General features: G+C 56.6%; 1 protein-coding gene across 1 annotated transcript; it reads right to left on the reverse strand.

Annotated features, from left to right (window-relative positions):
- Positions 1-1,402: 1,402 nt before the first annotated feature.
- Positions 1,403-17,760, reverse strand: LEMD2 (LEM domain nuclear envelope protein 2). Its single transcript, XM_061397942.1, has 9 exons — positions 17,014-17,760; positions 15,337-15,377; positions 12,104-12,179; positions 9,070-9,146; positions 8,069-8,148; positions 6,285-6,430; positions 5,218-5,319; positions 5,039-5,141; positions 1,403-2,740 (listed from the first exon to the last, which is right to left on the reverse strand). Exons 1-9 carry the CDS (start codon positions 17,723-17,725, stop codon positions 2,590-2,592), a joined length of 1,488 nt encoding a protein of 495 aa, XP_061253926.1. The 5' UTR covers positions 17,726-17,760; the 3' UTR covers positions 1,403-2,589.
- Between the last annotated feature and the right edge of the window lie 2,536 nt (positions 17,761-20,296).

The following is a 20,296-nucleotide window of genomic DNA, read 5'->3' on the forward strand; positions in this document are numbered from 1 at the left end:
TAAGGGGGAACAGCTGCTAACTACTGCAGTTCTTATGATAAGTCAGTGACAAACGGCTGTGTTTACCTTTTTCCCAAGCAGAGACTCTGGAAGGTGGCCTGGAGGTCCTGGGTGGATGTCCACAGGCGAGATTTGTGGGGTGCACCTCCCGCTTCCTCAGCCATCAAGTTTCTTTACTGGTGACCCCCAAGCCCGAGAGGGCCGTTCGTCCCCGAGGAGGACAGGGCTGTGGCCTGGGGAGCCGGGGAAGGGACCAGCGGAAACTTCTCAACAGTGGGCCCCCCCCAAAGATGCCCTCAGACCCCTTCCTCACGCAAATCCCACTGCCTCGTGCTGTTCCTAGGGAAATGAGAGCTGCTGAAAGGGGGGGCTTGGCCCTTCAAAGCTGAGAAAGGCTGCAGAGCTGAGTGGAGCTGCCTGCAGGACTGAGGATGTTGCTTGCCCGCCTGGGGCCTTTGTGCCAGGTGCTCTCCACCATAAAGGAAGGGGCTGGGCGGCGGGGGCCTTTTGTTATTTCCTTTATTTTGATCTTGCTCCTGCTCTCCAAACAGCTTCACAGAAATAGAACCTGGCGTTAGCTCCCTTCTCAACTTAAGACAAAACACGGCAGCGGGGAAAATCTTGCACTGAAAATCAGAAATGGGAAGATGGGTTTGTTTTTTCCAGGGTTGTGTTTCTGGGTCCTTGACTATCAATTTACCCACCATGTTTCCAGCTGATGGGAGGATGGCAGGATGGTGCTAACCTGCCAATCGCACCCATGTGGCCGGGCAGTGGAGTGGCCTTCATCCCAGGCTGACCCAGGAAGGCCCACTGCACATGGCGCTGACCCCCACTGCTAGCAGCTCACCCGCTGTGCCCCCAGGGTACAGGCAATGCTGGTAGAGAGCAGTAGGACCCTCAAAGCCCTCCCAGCAACCCTCTGACTCCACTGGAGGGACTCCCACACATCCCGAGCTGTGTTCTCCCTAGTGGCCAGCCCCGAAGAGACAAGTTTGCCATCAATGTCCACTTCCTGCTTCCCTGGGAGTCACCATCAGTGGCCGAGACACCCCGTCCAACTTCACCCGGCTCTTTCTCTCCTTCCTACGGCAGGTGCTCAGCACCTCTGGGAGCCTCTGTGGCCTTGAGGGAGGCAGAAATGGGGCAAGAGAAAGTGGCCCCCGCTTCTTACTACCCAGAGCCCAGGCATACATCTTTTGAGTTCAACCTGCAGGGCAGCATCATCACACCGTGTTATAAAGTGGAAACTGAGGGTCCAAGGTATGTGGTTTGCCTGAGGCCGCTCCAGCCTTCTCTCGCAGAATAAGTCTCCCTGGCCAGCGCTTAATAACTCTGCACGTTGCCTCTCCTTACATATTGCTTTGAGGGGAGAGGGAAAGAACCACGGACGAGAACCACATCCATTTTTAATAAGCATTTATTTATCCAAGAGTTTCAGCCCTGATAGTGAAGCCTGTTGCAGTTTCTTCTGGCTGGAGCCTGCTTATGAGACCTGCTTTGCCACGGGGCAGGCGCTGGGATTCCAGGCCCGCCCATCACCCCAGACATCAGAAAAAATGAGAGAGTATTGCTCAAATGAGGGAGACTGGCGCTTTATTAAGGAAACAAAAAATACCAGTAAGACCAGAGAGGTGCTTAAAGCCTTTTGGAGGCAGCTGTTCCGTCTCCTCGGCTCGTCCCCTCCCCCGCCCGCCGCGGACCAGAGCCCGCGGGGATGTGGCTCACCCGGAGGGGCCCCAGCCCTGAGCTCATCAGGCCCCCGCGAGGGTTTGGGGGCGCTCCGCCGGCGGGGAGGGCGGGGCGCTTAGGGCTAGAGCCCGGGGGCGGCAGTGGGAGCCCTCACTCCCGCCTGGAGCCCAGCAGCCGATGTTCCGGCAAATCGCCCCGGGGCGGGGAGGCCACCGTCAACCCAGCGATCCTCACCCACCGGGAGTTCCAGGCTCCGCGGGGCCGCCCAGCTGGTGGCAGCCCGACTCGCCTCTCCGCGGGGTTCCTTCCGAGAGGTCACCCCAGCTGCTCAGGCCCCCCAGCCAGAGCCCTCGCGCGGCCAGACCATGTCTAAACAGTTCTCCTAGGGTACTTAACTTCCAGCCCCTTCCCCTCGGGATCACAGGCCCCACCCAGCTCGAGGAGGCTTTCTCCCTCACTCCTGGGCTCCCCAGGAACACCCCGCGAAGGCACATGACCGAGCTGCTCCCCAGGCCCTGCTGCCCCAGCCCGCCACCCCAAACCACCTCCCGCGGGCGCGGTGGGCTCACCGGGCGCACACTTGCTCTGCAAGGGCTCATGGCCCCTGCGCTTTTATTTCTTCGTGAAAAACCAACCCCTCTCCTCTTTGTGCCAGCAACACTGGGTAGACAGGATGGCCAGATGCAGAGGCAGCTGTCCCCTGGCTCCTCCCCTTGCCCTCTGAGGACGCTCACGTTTTCCCACGGAGCCCAGTCTCACACCTTTGGAACCAAGGTCAGGAGGCGGGCGAGTCAAGGCAAGTGTGAATTCAGCACCGGCAGGGCGTAGCCCTCTCGTGTCCGTCCCAGAGGCGACTGGCCTGGGACAGGCTGATTAGGTACCGCCCCCGCCCAGGGTTTATCGCTCTGAGTCAGAGAAGGAAGAGGGCTTAGTCCATCTCCACACCAGCATATCTTCCCCGGCCACGCGGTGGGACTCCGTCTGGATCCGGGATTCGTTGGAGGCCAGGAACTCCACCGCCCGGTCCCACACTCGCTTCATGCGCCTCCTGCAGAGAGGGGGAGGGGAAGCTCAGGAGGCCAGACGGCCCAGGGCTGCCAAGGGAGGTGGGCTGTGGATGCCCTCTGTACCAAAGCAGGGAGCTCACCCAGAATTTATCTATCTGCGGGAAGAGTGGTCAGGTGCTAACAGGGCTCTTGCAGAGGAGAGAAATTTCGTGAGCCCAGAGAAAGGCTTCCTCAACCTTCTCTGCTCCAAAAGCTTTCAGTTAAAGGGAGCTGAAAGGAGCTGCAGCTCCCCGCCCCCCACCCCAGGTGTCCAAGTGGGAAGACTCTTGCTAGGACTTGATACTGCAGCAGGCCCGCCGCCCCCCTCCAGTGAGGGCTGCATTTTAATGTCTCATGTGGGCCAATTAGACAGTGACCACTGGGCTGTTGAGTCCAGACTCCACAGCACTTCAGGGGATGGGGCTGAACTAAGCCTCCAGCGGGGGAGGCCTGGACGCTGGAGTTGCCTGTGGAAACAGAGCCACTAGGTCGGGCAGTCTTTGCAGTGATCAGAGCTCTTTGGGGTCCCCGGGGCCCTGCACCCCCTCAGACAGCCTCCTAGTTTCTCTTTGCTCCTCTAGACCAGACAGGAAGATCCCAGGGCGGTGGGGGAGGGCTGCTCTGATGTCTACCCTTTGGTGAGACCCAGCCTCATGTCTGACTGCAGACCACTCCCCAGCACCCCAAGCATGCAATGAATGTTGGGGGGTGTGTGGAGCAGGGGGTTCAGCGGGGAGCGCGGATGGAGGGAAGCTCCGGAGGTGGCTCCTGACTCAGGAGGCAGAGTGGGGTCTCGGGGCTTTCTTCCCGGGGAGGTCAGGTCCAAACCCCAGGGCTGTTCAGCAGTCCTCACTTGGCTGGTCTGGCCCTGGCTCCGGGGACCGAGACCTTCACAGCGGCTCCTGAGCGGGGAGGGCCTCACTCGGTCCCTTCCCGGGCCGCCCATTATCAGGTGATGAGCAAGCTGGCCCGCGTGCCTCCCCAAACCAGCTCTTCAGAGCTCCCTCACCGCCCACAAGCAGGCCCTCCCCGCAGGGCAGCGTGTGCACGCAGGGCTGACTGATCGCCTGTGTCCCCATGAGCCAAGGGCTCGGCTGCCCTGACTGAGCGCCCACCAGCGGCCTCCCCGAGAGCTGGAGGGCTGCGGTGGCCTCGTGCGGGGGCCCACTGGTCATCCTACACCCTGTCAGTCTGCTTGAAGTTCCCTGCCTGTCGCCATCCTGGGGCTGGGGTGGACGTGAGTGCGCCTCAGCATCTTCACATCTTCCAGCTCCTCCTGGACTGACAACCAGAGAGCCCGGCACTGGGAACATAGAAAGGGCGCCAGCCCACGGTCTCCGAGCAGCTTCCTCACCGTCCTTGTGCCTCAGTGTCCTCATCTGTAAAGTGGGGTCCTCGCTGTTCCCCCCACCCCCCAGGACCATGCTGAAGGTGGAGTGAGAGAGCGCGGCACCTGGCCGGAGAACTCGGTAGAGTGTGAGCCCACACTGCAGTGGGCCCTCCCTGCTGGCCACCTCCTGGGACTCTGGCCCCCGATTCTACCCCACCCCTGGGTTTGTCAGGGATCCATCCAGCATCTGCAGCCCACAGGGACAGAGGTCCCGAAGTCGTGCATGACAATGGCCGGCCAACTCCTTCCATGAGTCGTGAGCCCATTCACTGCTGTGAAACGCTGTTTCCAAGTACAGGTGTGTACACTCGTGTATGGGAGCTGGACTGTGTTATCTCAGGTAAGACGTGTTTCTGACTGTGCATCGTGGCTAATGACGTGTGAAAAACAACCTCCTCTTCCTTGCCAGTGACTGATTCAAGGAGAGATGAGTCACTGGCCAGTGGAACCTCAGAGGTGTGTCCCCGGAGGCTCCTGGAGATGCTTTTCCCGCTCAGGAGAGCGGCAGGGGGCCCACCTCCCCTCCACCGGCTACACGGCCAGTGCTGCTCTGCCTGTCGGCCGCCACTCTGTGCCCACACAGACCGCCCGCCTGCTGACAGCATCCGCAGAGGGCAGGAGCAGGAGAGCCCCAGAGCGGTGGGACCAGAGACCTGACCGTGCTGTCCCTGACCTCCATTCATGGAACCCGTCAGGTCCTTCCCTGCAGAGCCACTCAGGAGGAAAGGAGACCGAGGACTCACTGTCCAGAGCACCCATCAGTATCAGCACCAACAGTGCGGCGTCTCCAGAGCAGTGGCAGCAGCAGGGCAGAGGCAGGGATGGAGCCTCAGGCTGGGACCTGGGGCTGAACCGCCCCCGCATGCACGACTGGCCCGGGGCCCTCAGCGAGGTCCGAGCGGGGACTCACCGGCTCTGCGGAGGGATCAGGGTGTCGCGCACGTGCAGGATGCCCACGTATGGGTAGCGCTCCATGTCCTGCTCCCAGTCCACGTAGTGGTCCTGGACCACGTCTGCGGGACAGAGGGCGCTGTTCAGGGTGAGGCCCCGCGGTGGGGGGCCAGCAGCCCTCCCCCCGGGGCCACGCACCTATGATCTTCTTCACCATTTCATACATGGCCTGCTCCTCCTCTTCCAACTTCCGCCACCGGTACTTCAGGAGGATCAGGAGCCCCCACAGGAAGGCCAAGCCTGGGAGGGGACAAAGCGCGGTTAATCCCGCCCGCCACTTTCCCTGGCCAGGAGCCCACTGGCTCTCACGGGGCAGGGGGCTGTGCTGGAGGCTGAGGGGGTGGCGTCCCAACTGTGTGAGACCCGGGCTAGCAAGCAGGAGGCGGAGGATGGGACATGCGGGGTGGGGGAGACAAGCTGTTCAGTGGTCATCTTCCTCCCGCCCGCTGTCACCAGAGCGGCGTCCCTAGTCCTCCTCCCAGCCTCGTTCCCGGGCTTTCATCTTCTCCCTTGTGAACCAGAACTCGCGATTCATACATATACACATGCCAAGCCCTTTGTATTCGAGATGCTGCTGCCGATAATGATGTCTGTGCCTGCCCGCGTTGGGAAGGGAGCCGTGCGCACGCCCAGACGGCCTGTGATTTGTAAGCCGGCTCTCTGCAGAGTCAGGCAGCTTCTGTGACACGGCCTTTCGCCTTCACAGACGCCCCAAGGTCTCCGCTCAAAGGCAGCCCCTGATGTCGGGAGACTCCCCTTTGCTGCTCAGCACCCCGGGCCTGGCTCGCTTTTGTCAGGCATCTGCAGCTCCTCAGCAGGTGCTCACATTGTTCAGGGAGTAAAATCAGGCCAAGCTCCGGCTGCGTCTTCCCTGCTGTGAGGCCTGCACTCTGGAGCCCGGGGAAGGACGGTGCCCAACTGTAGCCCAGGCCAGGTGCCCCTTCGGGATACTGATGGCCCCCACCCCAAACCAAGAGTTTCTAGTTAATCTTTGTGCGCCGGCTGCCGGGCCTCTGGAGGAAAGCTGACCAGGGCGGTGGCGGACCACGTCACCTCCGTTTCACTGGACAGACCTCAGGTCACTGGGCAGAATGAACTCCGCCGGCCTGGGTTCTAGACCTTGTCTCCTGTGTTCCAAGTGCTGCTGAGCTGGGCTGCCGGGAGGCGCTGCGGGCGGGGCAGGGGGGCAGGGCGGCAGGACTTACACCAGAAGAAGATGAGCAGGTTGGTGACAGCTGTGAGCAGGGCGCGGCTCAGGCGGCAGCCAACACCCATGCGGGGCCGCGAGGACTCCAGGCAGACCACCTTGTCCACCGTGGTCACCAGCTCAGACGGGTCCTCCCCTTTCAACCTGAGACAGGACACAGGGCTGTAAACAGGTTCAAAAGCCCTGAGGAACCGCTGTAGAAGCCTCACTTTGAGCAGAAAGAGGAGGAAGGAGGGGCTGGGAAGCCTCCACTTGCTGATAAAATAGACTTGTACCCTGGCTGCACTCTTTCCAGAAATTTCCCACGTTGGCTACTTAGAAAGGATAAAGCTTTAAAGATGGCAGCAGGCTTGAACCCCTGCCGCTAAAGTGACGCCCCCCTCTGTTGGGTCGTTGACAACCCCTCTCAGCGTGTGGAAGATTAAACTGTAAATTGCATTCCCACCTCCCAGCACAGAGAAATGGAGATGTTTACGGAATCGCTGGCTTTGCGAGGCATGGCGAGGGATTGAAACAGTCTGGGAGGGGGTGCTTCTCCTTGGCGACGAGGAGGCATGTCGGCTGTTTAAGTGCAGAGGCCACGGGGCCGCGCAGCACAAACAGGCCCGGCTCCCAGAGGCCAGACCCCAGCCCGAGCGAGGGGGGCATCAGGACGCTGGGAGACGCCACCGACCCCCGTCCTTCTAGGAGGTGACAAGCCCCTGCTCTGGACCGCACGGTGAATGGCTGGTGCTTGAACTGTTGGGATTTCTCATGACCGACTTCTTTAAAAAATTTTTTTTCACATTGAAGCATAGTTGATTTACAATGTCGCGTCAATTACTCTGTACAGCAAAGTCCCGCGACCTACTTCTAATGCTGGTCGTGGGGGCTGGGCTCAAGCCAAGCTGCCCCCTCCAACGGGAAAAGGCGGTGTCATCATTCCTGTGTTGGCTGCTTCGGCGTGTGCTGCCGAGGATAAAAATCCGTGTTCTTTGCCTTTTCTAACACTCGGGAAAATCGCTCAGCCACTCAGGGAAGGTTTATTATGATTTTTTTTAAAGCCAACGAATTCTAATCGTGCCATGCATCCAGTTATCAAGCTTCAGGCTCAGCTGCCCGAGGGGCTTCCGCTGGCTGCACTGCTGATGGAATTAGTAATTTGAGTGGATTAGAGAGGAAGAGAACAAAACCCCAGAGTGTGCTTTAGTATCAGCAGCTGTAGCCTGAACAGACACCTGAACCCTGAGGGGTGGGGGGTGACGAGGCCGGGTCTCCCCAGCAGGGGACTCCCGCATCTGCAAGTGGCTGGTGCCCCCACCGCTGGGCTGAGGAGCCAGTCGGGGGCCTTTCAGGAGGGTGAGTGCGCTGTTTCTGCGAACCATGCTCACCAGGGACAGGAACAGGCCAAACCGCCCAGCTGGAATAAAACCCGGTCTCTCCATTTACAGTTTCCATACTGAGTGAAACCAACATACAGAATCGCCTCATCTACAAATGAAAATTAGCACCAAGGCAAGGCAGCACAGAAAAGTGCCTTCGCCAGCAAAGCTTGGGGGCCAGCGACAGGAAGGGGCATGGCCTGAGTTACTTCAAACAGGTGTAGCTGGACTGCCAGGCAGTCACCCTGACGCTTGGATTTTTGCATCCCATCCTAAACTGCTCCTCCCGTGGCATCGCTGACCCTTCTCCCTCCACCGCCCAGCTTCAGGCCTGGCCCTTCACGACTCAGCTGGGAGACCTGGTCTCTACCTCCGGGCCCCAGACGCCAGAGCTGCTGGGCGAGGACAGGGCCTTACTCACCAGATGCCCACATCCTTGTTACTGCTCAGTATCCAAGTCAGCGCGGCTTCAAACTTGGTGGAGGAGCTGCTGGTCACATTCTGTGGGAGGGGGCGGGGGAGATTAGTGCTCCGTCTGGGCAGAGCAGCTGGGTCGTGGAAGCCCCCTTTGTCCTCCGTGTGCCCCCAAGCCCCGCTCCACTAAACGCATAGCAAACTGGTGGGATGGCGATCTGGGGCAGATGATCCCGGAGAAGAGGCTGTAACTGGAGGAGGTGATGCGGAAGCGCACGTGGGAAAACGGGGCAGGTCTGCGGCAGCTGGAGGAATGCAGTTTCCTCAAGGGCCGCATTGCCAGGCCAGAGAGCTGGCGGCTCATCTGGATGGACGTGGAAGACGACGTGGGGGCAGGGGCCCTCCCTGCGGCCAGAGCCGGCCGTGTGGCCTTGTGCAAAGACCCTCCCCTCTCCGGGCCCCAGGTGCCTCATCGGTGAAACGAAAACTGGATGAGGTGACCCCTTGGGTCTCTCTCTGCTGGCTCTAAAACCTGTAATTCTGTCCACCTGAGGCCACATCGAAAATCAAAAGGACCCGGAGCAACCTGGATGGTAATCCTAAGGGGGAAGTGAAATGGCAGGTGAAATATCTTAAATAAGCTGCTGAGAAGGGGAAAATGAGCCAGAAGAGGAGCAAGTCACAGGACTGCTCTGGGAAGGGGCAAGGCAGTGGCCCGGTCAGCTGGCTGGGGGGCAATGGGTCACGGGCGAGCTGCCTGCAGGCCGGGCCCTGGCTCTCAGCTCACCCTGGGCCCAGTCACCCCACTGCTGCCTTAACTTCAGGGAGCCGAGCACTCAACTGTGTTAAAAAAAAAAAAAACTTTTTTTTTTAAAGGGAAAGCAAACAAGCCAAAAAGCAAACACAAAACAAGGGAAAAAAACAAAACAAAACAAAACACAGGGCTTGAAAGATCAATACAGAACACCAGGGCCTCCGGGGAATGGACGCACACGGCAGCCTACTTACTGCTATATATTCCTGGGCTTCCATGACAGGAATGCATTTGCTCTTTAGCTTCTCTGGATTTCCACATTCAAAATTACCTAGGAGGGGAAAAAACACACATTCAAACACAAAGAGGTAAAAAAATTTACCTGGCAACCGACTGAACACGGCAGCAAGAATCAAGCCATCAGCTCTGACGGGGAGCGTGCGGCCCGCCGGCCCTGACCGCTGTGGGGCATCTTCACTGTGCAGCAAGATCAAAAGCCACTTAGCTTGGATCGAGGCCAGATCATTAAAACCTGACCTGCAAAGCAGTGCAGCAATTTGCATTAAATGACTAAAAAGCTGCCCAATACCAAGGTCTGTTTGCAATTGATCCCTAAAAGGATCAGACAGACAGCTCTGGAAGGTACTGGGATGGGACTATAAATAAACGCAGCCTGGGAAAAAGAAAGGCAGGGAGGCCGCTGCACTGCAGGGTTTCTGACTGGTCACAGGCTGGTGACCTAGAATGCCAGGTTTTGAGGGGCCCTGGGGAGTGATGGCCAAGGAAGAAGGGGTGTCTGTGTGCTGGGACCTCGGCACGGTGCCCCAAAGCCCTCTGCTGAGCACCCTGTACAGCCGGCTCCCACTTAGGGTAGCCGGGAGCCTCGCCCTTCGTCCGGCCCAGGCTTCTAGGCCCGGCCCACGGACCAGCCCCTCTGAAAAGGCCCCAGCCATGGGGACCTCGTTTAGCCAGATCAGCTGGCCTTGGGGCCCCGCCACAGCCCTTAGCTCCCGATCACCCGCTGTGGCTCACTTGCCAGCAGCTGCTTTACCAGGAGACCCCATGGGAGCAGGGACTGTGTGAGGCTGGGCCTTAACCCCTCACCGGCCTGACTGCCCTCAGCCTGGCACAGCCTGGGCTCTGGATGGCCAGTCTGTATGTGTCTGTGTGCTGGGGAGAGAGTGGCTGAAGATAATATCACAAAAATCCTGAGAATGAACTGAAGCCTGCTCCTCACCCCCAGCAACCAGATCTTCCTACTTCAAAGCTGGCCTTGTCCTTCTGGGCCCCCTGAGACTCAGCTGGCTTCTCCCATGCTCCTGCCCGACCCCAGACTGCCCTACCCTGCTCAGGCTGCTGGGACCACTGCCTAGGTCTTCTGGTTTCCTTCTCTCCCCTTTCTCATCCATGTTTGGTCAACAAAGCTCTAAAATGATCCTGCTTAGACGACACTCTTCCACTCAAAGCGCTGCCTTCCCGCACCTGGCTCTCTGTCACTCCCCTGCTCCAAGCCTTCCTGCCTGCAGCATGGAGCTGCAACGGCCTGGCAACCATGGCTGACCAGGTGAGACTCACTCATGCTCCCTGTTTCTCCTTCCTCATGCAGCTGCTTCCAACCCCGACTCGGTAATTTCCTGCCTCTTTGGCCCTGCCTTTGCCCAACAAATACGTATCTAATCCCACCTGGGCTTGAAGGCCTGGCACAGAGACCCCTTCCCCTGTGACACTTTCCTGACAGCTCCAGCCAAAAGGCACTGTGCCTCCCAGAACTTCTAGCCTCGTGGTTCCCATCTATCAGCATTTTATATCACCCCGTGGTCAGGGGGGTGGGTGGGCTGTCTCTTCTACTGGACCACAGGCAGTCTGTGGACAGGATCCTTGAGTCACCTTGTATCCTGCAAAGGCCAGCTCAGTGCCCCGTCCATAGCTGACCTCCAACAGGAGGAAGGGGACAGAGTATGGCCAGAGAGCCTGCACTCCTCTGCAGCCTGTCTCAGTGAGAGGCAAACCCTCAGAAGACAGCGGGTACCAGGCCCCCTGATAACAAGAGCCAGGACCGCGTATGGAGGGTGGGAGGGGGAGAACTGCCTACTGGGATCCATAGTTTAAGAGTGGAGCTCCTCAACGTCACCTCCTGGGGGCCTCGGTAAACCTCAGACTTTGATGCAATAGATTTGAGATGAGCCTGAGATGCTGTATTTCCAATAAGCTCCTGGGGGACACTGATGCTGCTGTGCCTGGACCACAACCGAGTCACAAAGGTTTCAAATACGCCCTCTGGCCAGAATTTATATGCCAAACACCTGGGCCGAAACTGACTGTGATGCTGTGAGCCCCGACCCTGCCTCTCCTCCAGGGAGCTCACAGAGGCCCCTGTGACCAGCCGGGTCCCCTCGCAGTCAGGAGGGAGGAGGTGCAGAGCTGAGGCTCACAGGCTTGGCCCCGAGGGCTGAGGGCCGAGTCCAAGTCCACTCAACCTTGACCTCCCGGCGACAACCTTCGACAAGGGCTGGCCTGTAGGTGAGCGGCACCCCTTGAACCTCCTGCAGACTGATGTCTGGTTTTTGTGATGAAGACCCTTAGCACAGGCACACGCCCTGAGCAGTCACCACGTCATCAGTGGTTCTGAGAGCCTCCTGGATACCAGGAGAGGACAGAGTATGACGGTGCCACCTCGGGCCTCAAGGAACACGTTTACCAATGGAAACAGCGGTAGAGATTCCACACAGAGGCGTTTCCAGGGGGCGTCCTGGGAGGGGGTTGAGAAGGCCCTCTTCTAAAGAACGGCACTTGGCTTTCATTTAGTTAAGAAAAGACAGACTAAGATCACTCGGTGAAATGGGGAGACTGAGGCCCTGAGATGTCAGGGACTGGTCCAGCGTCCCACGGGGGACACTGGGGTCCGTGGCACCAGGGCCCCGGAGGGCGGGATGGGCCTGATGGTGCTCGGCCCACCACCCAGACCACTTGCTGCCTGCAGAAGCCTCTGCACCTGACCGGGCTGACCTGGTACAGGGAGGCCCTCCAGGTTGGGAGTCCTAGACTCTGAGACGGCCTGAGGCCTGGTCCCTTCCAACGCCACAGGGACCCCCAGAACATTAGGTGGAGGGCGCCCCAGAGAATGGGGTGCACCTGCTGAAAGGGATATATGTTCTGCTCAGATGCAAGGCTTACACGGGATGTGCCTGTGGGGGACGTGGGGAAGGTGAGGCGTGGCTTCTGGGAGACAACCGCAGCACCTCGGCCTCGGCCCGCTGAGGCAGCTCAGGCCTCGGGACGCCTACTCACCCGCCTGGATGGCCAGGAAGTTGTACAGCTCGTGCAGCAGCTCCAGCAAGGCCGCCTTCTGCTTGGCCTGACAGAACTGGAAGGGCACAGGACAAGCGGTCAGCAAGGCGGCGTGGGTGAGGGGCCTGGCTGCCTGCTTTCATCTCCTCAGCCACTCTGTCAAGAGCTAGGCCGCAAGGACAGCCTCACACCTTAAAACAACGACAGCAGCAAATTCTGCCAAGAGGCGGGCCCAGGGCTAGGGTCGATAAACACCAGGTCGACTGACTGAAAAGAACACCGAGAAAACAGAGGCAGACTGACAACAGATGCGGTAACCACCAAGGGCCGACATTCCAGAGGCTCCCAGGCCCCGGCCCCTGGGTTCCCGCCGGGAAAAGGCCACCAGCCGTGCAGCGCGGGGGGGCAACCGTGGGCAACGCGGCACTTGGGCTCCTCAGAGGGCAAAGCCACTGCCGCACGACGCGGTCTGGTCTCCCCCTGGGCCACTCGCGTCAAGTTTTTGGAGAGGCAAGTACCTACAGTCTGCCTGTGGATTGTCTACTTTGTGCATTATCTGCTGCAAACGTTTAATCTTAGATTCTTCTAGAAATGGAAAATGTAGAGGAATCTGAACTGTGGGGAGGAAAATGTCACCTGTGTGAGGAGAGGCACGCCTGCATGCCCACTCCTGCAGCGCCCGTGACAGCAGGGGCACCATTCAGCTGGACTCGCCGCATTTGGAACGTTCAAAACAGGCTGCTTTTCTTTGAGGGTGGATGGGAGGTTGGGTGCTGTGCTGAGTGGTCTGTATGTGAACCCTGAAGCCTTACCACATCCCTCACTGTACCCCAATTTCTCAGGTGAGTGGCCCAAGGTTTAGAGAGCAGAGGTGGCCACTAAGATCCCACAGCTTGTAGGTGGTGGAGCCGCACGGAGTGTGGCCAGTGGACTCCAAGCACACTCCCCCGCTCCAGACAGCTTCCAGGTTGTCACCAGGCACAGCCCTGGACCGGAAGTCGGAGGTCTGGGTTCTAGATCTGGCTCTGCAGCTAGAGAAGAAACCAAGATCGTTTTCCTTCTCGGGGCTCACGTGCTGCCCGATCTAACTTGGTTCTGAATACTCTCAGCGGCCGAGCTTTGTCCCCTCATGTGGCCTAAAGGCCCTGATGCCTTAACAAGGTACCAAATGATGTAACCAAGACTTATGCACAAGACTATAAATGTCCAAAACAACTCACATGCCTACCAGCAGAGTCAGAAACCCCAACTACTTTTTAAAGACTATTTAACGATATCGGCAAAGCTGGTAATTGTCAAATATAACTAAATATACAGAGATCCCAATTCTATAAACACATACATACACAGAGAGTGAAGGGAGGAAGAGAAGCTCCCCAAACATTAACGGTGATTATCTCTAGGTGGCAGAACCAAGGGTGGTTATTGTCCCATTTTTCGAACTTGCTAAACATCTATCATTGTCACAATCAGGAAAAAAAAGCAGAAGCAATTAATACTGTTCCGAACTCACAGACATTTAGGCAAAGCAAGGCTGAAAGGCTCAAAGGACAGAAGGTACCAGACAATGCGACAGCCTGATTAAGATAACACACCCACTGCCAGCCCCTCCCCAGGGTTTCCGCAGGACAAAAGCAGGAAGAATGACGAGCCTGGTAGAGAGCTGAGATGGGGGAAAAAACATCTGTCTCTCAAACCCAAATGCCCCTCTGGGTTTTGGGTGAGCTTGAGCCACAGAAAGCGTGAGGCTTTCAACAAGACACTCACTCAAGCTGAGAAATACCCCGAGCTGCCTGCTCCCATGCGCATCCTCCCCGAAGGCGGAGCGTGCCCCACGGAAGCTCAGTGCAGCAGAACCCAGCACCCAGCCTGCGATGTCTGGTCTGGGACGCGCCTGGCCAGGCTGGGCACGTCTTCAGCGAGGAGTTGGATGGTGCGTGATGGCTCACGCGGTGGGGATGAGCGCATCCCCCACTGAGGATGACCCCAGAGGGAATCTGCCCTCCGTCGTGGGTCTGACATACTCACAGCTGTGCAGGACCAAGAAACAGAAACCAGGGAGCCCGTTTCTAAATAGAAGACAAATGACTAGTATCGCCAGAGAAGTCTCACAGAAAAGAAAATTTTGTTCCCGTTTTTGTTTTCTGTCTTCAAAACTCTAGTTTCCCCTTCTGGCCATGTTTCTGGGCCACTTCCTTTAATCATCAACTGTAGTTTTTACGATAGAAGGCAGATTATACTTATTATGAGTCTGTTTTTATAAAACAGTAGGGAAGCAAAGATATCTGGTGGATGAAAGCAATAAATACGTGTAATAAAAACACCCCCAAATATGACACAGCAGAAGCTCAAGAGAAATAAAACCACTTGTCTGCATCAGGATGCCACTTCATTAATGTGGGCAACGTGGGCCTACGGATGAGTGTGTGCGGTTCCTCTCCCGGCCGCTCCCCCGTCCCCAACTGCCGGAGATGTGCCCTGAGGGCTGGGGGAGGCCTGGGGTTGCACACTTAATAATTAGACTACTAAGTCATGCCCTCTGGCAGCACAAGGCTCTGCCTGGCAGGATTTATGACCAGAAAATTTACAGCCTCTATCTTCCCTAGACTACTACCTTACCGGTGGTGTCCCAGCTCCTTGCTAATGCCGTTTTCATGACTCGTAAATGGACGGGGCGGCTCACCTTCCCCAAGTATTATTTGTAGGGAACATTAAAGTGTCACAAAACCAATCTATATACTAAGAGAACTAACTCCACTTCAGATGTGTTTAAACAACCCCTTGATGACATTTCAAATCAGAACAGCATTTTCAGAGCCAGAGAGGGACGACCTGAGCATGTGGAATTGAGAACCTGGCCTCCTGGTGCTTAAAAAGCAGCCCACCCTTCCTCCTGAGGCCAGGGAGCTTGAGAGGTCCCTCAACCACCACCCACTCCACCCCCCAGATAGACTCAGGCAGAAGATCAAAGCCCTCGACGCTGCGGTTGATGGGTGAGCTCCTGTAACAAGTCAGGGGTTGGATCTTGGGAGCTCAAATTCTGTTTCAAGTACTCCTTCACGGCCACAATTGAGTCTGACACGTACATCACAGAACACGATGTGATTCTGGTACGTTACAGGACGCACTCCTGAAAATGATCCTTTTATGATCTTTTCCTGGGCAAGTCTACCTCCCGATGGAGGCTAACATCCTTGAGAGGAATAGCGAAAGCTAGAAAAACTCAAACTCACCTCATCTGTTTTTGTCTCACAGTCCACTGGCAGTAATTTCACTGAGACCAAGAAAAGAAACAGAGGAAATTAAAAGTGTGGGTTTTGGAAAAGGGTACAAAAAGGGATCATCCTCAAAATTCAGAGGAAGTAAAACATTACCAACAAAAAGGGGGGATTAGAAAGATATCATCTAAATGAAGCATTTTTAAAATGTAGGCAGTAAAATGTAAAGGGGTTCTCAGTTCTGGATTAAGAATTAGGACACCTGTTTTCTAATCTCAGGGAAAAATGATTAGCCACAGGTTATTGGGTAACTACTCACTTAACCACTCTGAATCTCTGGTTTCTTCATCATAACATGGGATCACTAAAGCCTTCCTAGCTTAATTTAGACTCATTGTCAAAGAAGACAAGATATATGGTGGTTCTGTAAACTGTAAACAGTGTTATGTTAAACATGTTTAATACCATCATGGGAGGGGAATTCCAGGTAAATTTCCAGTATTTATCCAAGAGCTGTTGTCTTAAAGCATCTCAGCAATGAGTATGGCAGTATACTGTTTTTTGACATCACCAATGTAGTTACAGTTAGAACCAGTACAGTTCCATGACACTCCTGGGTCTGTTTAATTTCTCTAGCAAGTGGATAACCTGCTCTCATAGTCAAGAGATTATCTGAGTGTGTGCCTAAGTCTGGGATCCCCGCGCCCACAGACTTCCTCATACACCCAAATATCCATCTGCTCCAACAGCTAAGACATAATTTAGCTTTCCCCTGCATTTTGGCTGTTCGTGCTAGGCATGGAAAAATGTGGCTGGGAATAGTACTAATCACATTTATTTTTGTAAAGAATATTAAAAGCTGGTGAACTAAAGGGTCACTTTATACTTAAATTTATAAAGAAATGGTCACTCTGCTGTTTCCTATTAGTCTGGAGAATTCTGGAAGCAAATTTCCCTTTTAGAAAACACACAGATCCTTAACTATTCGTTAACATACTGTATCTGGCAGATCTCATTCTGCCATGTCTCATCACAGAACTAACTGTGGACAGAGGCATGGCTGGGAATATCCTTGAGTCACAGGACCCTCTCTTAACACATTCCATGAAGGTGCTGCAAACAGTGATAAATGCCACCATTTACATCAGTTTAAACTCTTTAAAGGCTCTTGCACGCCTGTCTGAGGCAGGACTAGTATAATCTCCTCTTGACATACAGGGGGTCCCCTGGGCCAAAGAAGAGGATGTGCCTTTTCGGTGCTGCAAAGCTGGGACCCCAATCAGAACATATCTCTGCGCGGGTGCCCTGGGGCACTAGCAAGAAATCAAAGGGGAGGGCAGAACTCAAAAGGAGTGGGGGTGGGCCTTCAGAGGGTTGTGTTAGAGGGCTTTCTCTAGAGAGGGAAAAGTAAAAGTGACTACGGATAGAGTGCTTCCAGCACGTGCTGGAAAGGGAAGTTAAGTAGGGAGGGCTAGGGCCGAAAATAAAAATAGGAGGAAGTGAAGACAGAAATGATTGCAGATGCAGGAATCCCACAGCTAGAGGAAGGAAAGTTTTTAAATCTGGAGGGAAGAAAGTGGCCTGAGGTATCTAGCAGGCCCGGGACGTGCGGCCTGGCGCTGAGAGGCCCGGGGGTCGTTCCGGGGACACCCGCGTGCCCAGCGCCCTCCCCTGCGCCGGCCCGGGACGTACTGTTGTCCTCCGCCTCCTGCGGCGCCGAGGGCTTGCCCATCTTCACCCAGAGGATGCCCAGGAAGACGAGCAGCAGCCCCAGGCTGGCCCAGAGCAAGAGCCGGGACAGGCAGCGCTCCAGCCGCCGCCCCGCCTCGGGCCGGGCGCGCGCCGAGGCCGCCGGGCCGGCTCTCGTCGCCCGCAGGCCCGGGCGCGGGTCGGGGCCGAGGAGGGCGGAGGGCGGCCGCGCCGAGGCCGGAGACGCGGCCCACCAGCGCCGGAGCCCGGGGCTGGCGCCCGGCGCGGTCCTGCCGAACGGCCGGCCGTCCTCGTCCTCCTCGGAGCTGCCCCGGGCCGAGGCGCGGCGTCTGAGCGGCGCGGGGCGGGCGAGGCCGCGGCTCCCGGACCAGGAGGCCGCGGGGGCTCCGATGTCACCGTAGGCCCCGGGCGTCGCATAGACCGGGCCCGAAGCCGCCGGGGAGAGCCAGGGCTCCGCCCGCGGGAAAGCCGCGGCGGGCCGGGCGCGCAGCGGCGCCTCCTCGCGCAGCCGGGCCTCCTCGCCCTGCGCCCGGGCCGCCTCCCGCGGCCGCTCCTCGCCGCGCAGCCGGGCCTCGCCGCGCAGGCGGCGTAGCTTGTTGCGGTAGACGTCCCGGGTGGTGTCGGTGATGGGGCCCGGCTGGAAGCCCAGGGCCTGCAGCTCCCGCCGCAACTCCAGGTCCGACAGGCCGGCCATGGCCAGGACACCGCCCCCGGCGCGCGCCGCACCCGGAACTGCTCCCGCCCGCGGCCGCGGCGGAGCGGGCGGGGCTCCGCGCCATGACGGGAAGGTCAGTGGTGGCCGCCATATTGGGAGGTCTGTGACGTTCGACGTGTGGCCATGATGGTGAGGTCAGACTCGGCCTGCCAGGGCCACCATGTTGGTGAGGTCTGAAGGCGTTTTTGGGGGGTTTTGTTTTTGGTTTCCTTTTCTCTTTCCCATCTTGCTCACTCCTTCTCCCTGTAAGACCAAGTGTTCTTTCTCTCTGAATCCTCCACCCTTTCGTTGGGTGGAGGCATGGTGGTGGTAGTTTAGTAGCTAAGTCGTGTCCAACTCTTGCAAGCCCATGGACTGTAGCTTCCCAGACTCCTCTGTCCATGGGATTCTCCAGGCAAAAATACTGAAGTGGATTGCCATTTGCTTCTCCAGGGGATCTTCCTGACCCAGGGATCGAACCGAGGTCTCCTGTGTTGCAGGCAGATTCTTTACCGACTGAACTAAGAGGGAAGCCTTAGGAGGGAGGCATGGTAGGCACTCAGTAAAGTCATACTGAATTGCTCAATGGTGCAATCAGCAAACGAAGGATCTAGCCACCACCTTACAGCCACCCGCATTGGTGAGCCCTGAGGCAACGCAGGGTGGAAACAAGGAATGCCCACCATCTAGCAGTCATCAAGCTGCAGCCACCCTCAAGGTGCAGCTTGAGGAAACGTTGGATGAGAAAACACAGGATACTAGCTCCAGATAACTGAGGCGCATATCAAAGGAATAATTTCAGTGAGCTCAGTTTCTTGTATCTTCCCAAACATAAAAAAAGTGCTAAATCTCTTAATTTGAGATATCTGGTTTTCTTTTATTGACAGTAATCTTTTGTCATGACTACCTGGTATTGTTGCAAAAACTCATCTCATGGCTTCCCCTCTTCCTCTTCTGAACAGTTTTCTCAGGGTTATCTGAGAGGCTGTCTCCTGGGCTTACAGTCCTAAGAACGTCCACCAAATAAAATAGAATTTTCAACTTTTAGGTTATACATTTTTTTTAAGTCAACAATGGTGAAAGAGAAGCCCTGCCAAGAGTGGGGAGACAGAATCCTCTGCCTCTCTCTCTGCTTGGGGAGGGCTTTGTTTGGGTCGTGAAGTAGATCCCAGGCATGTTCTGGGACCCAGTACAACCTAAGGTCACGGTTGGCTGGCCTCTGTGTTTTCCTGACTTTTCACTCACTGACATAGAGCCTCAAGGGGGTGCAGGCTCTGCTCTTGGCCAGATGTTAGCTCAAAAGGTGCTCCTTCCATCCCATCATGACACCGCATCCCATCATGAGGGCAGAAGAGGCACATGCCCCTGGGCTCTGAGGGGCAGTTCAGGCCAGCGGGAGGAGGCTGTGTGGTCAGATGGTGCGATTTTTATAAGAAGTGATGGGGAGGGGAAGGGGCTTCCCTGGTGATTCCGATGGTAGAGAATCTGCCTGCAATGCAGGAAACCTGGGTTCGATCCGTGGGTCGGGAAGATCCCCTGGAGAAGGGAATGGCTACCCACTCCAGTATTCTTGCCTGGATAATTCCATGGAGAGAGTCCATGGGGTCCCAAAGAGTTGGATATGACTGAGCGACTAACACTGTAACTTGGGTGGGGAAGGCTCCAGAGATGTAGTCTCATGTCGCCCGTGGATTTAGGTAGGGGGTTCTCAAGTCCCAACTCCATCACTGGACGTGCGATCATATCCAATCAACATTTCTAGCCTGTTGTAAACTTCATAGGGTTACTATGAGGACTGTGTGCATGCTAAGTCACTGTGAGGATTAGAAGAGGCAATTTGTATAAGGTACTCAGGACACTGGGCTTCCCAGGTGGCTCTAGTGGTAAAGAACTAGGCTGCCAATGCGGGAGACCTAAGAGACGAGGGTTCCATCCCGAGGTTGGGAAGGTCCCCTGGAGGAGGGCATGACAACCCCCCCACCCCCCAGTATTCTTGCCTAGAGAATCTCATGGACAGAGGAGGCTGATGGGCTCAGTCCATGGGGTCACAAAGAGTTGGACACGACTGAAGCGACTTAGCATGCACACTCAGGCACGTGTGTCATAGTGTTTGTACATAACCCATTTGTCTACAGCATCAGTGCTGTGTGGAAACTCCCACCTGGCAAGCTGTTTGATTATATGAAGCTCTTAGCAGAGAAACCCCGAAGGGAAGCACAGGGAGTAGCGACCAATGGAAGTAACACTGTGGTTCGTGGTCTTCTTTGAGCCTCCCTCTCCCTCTTTGTATTCCTTCCATACGGATCATCAGCTACCTTTTCCTACCGCTTATCGCCAGCCTCATAAGTTCGTTCCCCTTTCTATGCCTCCTGTTCCGTTCTCCCCTTCCCCCGTCTCCCCTCCTCTGCGACAGTCCCACTGCCCACCCCCACCTCGGCCCCACCCTGGGCCCCAGTGTTTGCGTTCCCACCACTCGCTCTATCATGGGCATTTATCACTGGTCACACTAGGGGGGAATGGCAGCCTCCACTTGGTCAGGCTGCTGAGATAGCCTCGCCATCTCCCCTGCTT

This window comes from Bos javanicus, chromosome 23 (genome assembly GCF_032452875.1).
Source record: "Bos javanicus breed banteng chromosome 23, ARS-OSU_banteng_1.0, whole genome shotgun sequence".
Classification (NCBI taxonomy): Eukaryota; Metazoa; Chordata; class Mammalia; order Artiodactyla; family Bovidae; genus Bos; species Bos javanicus.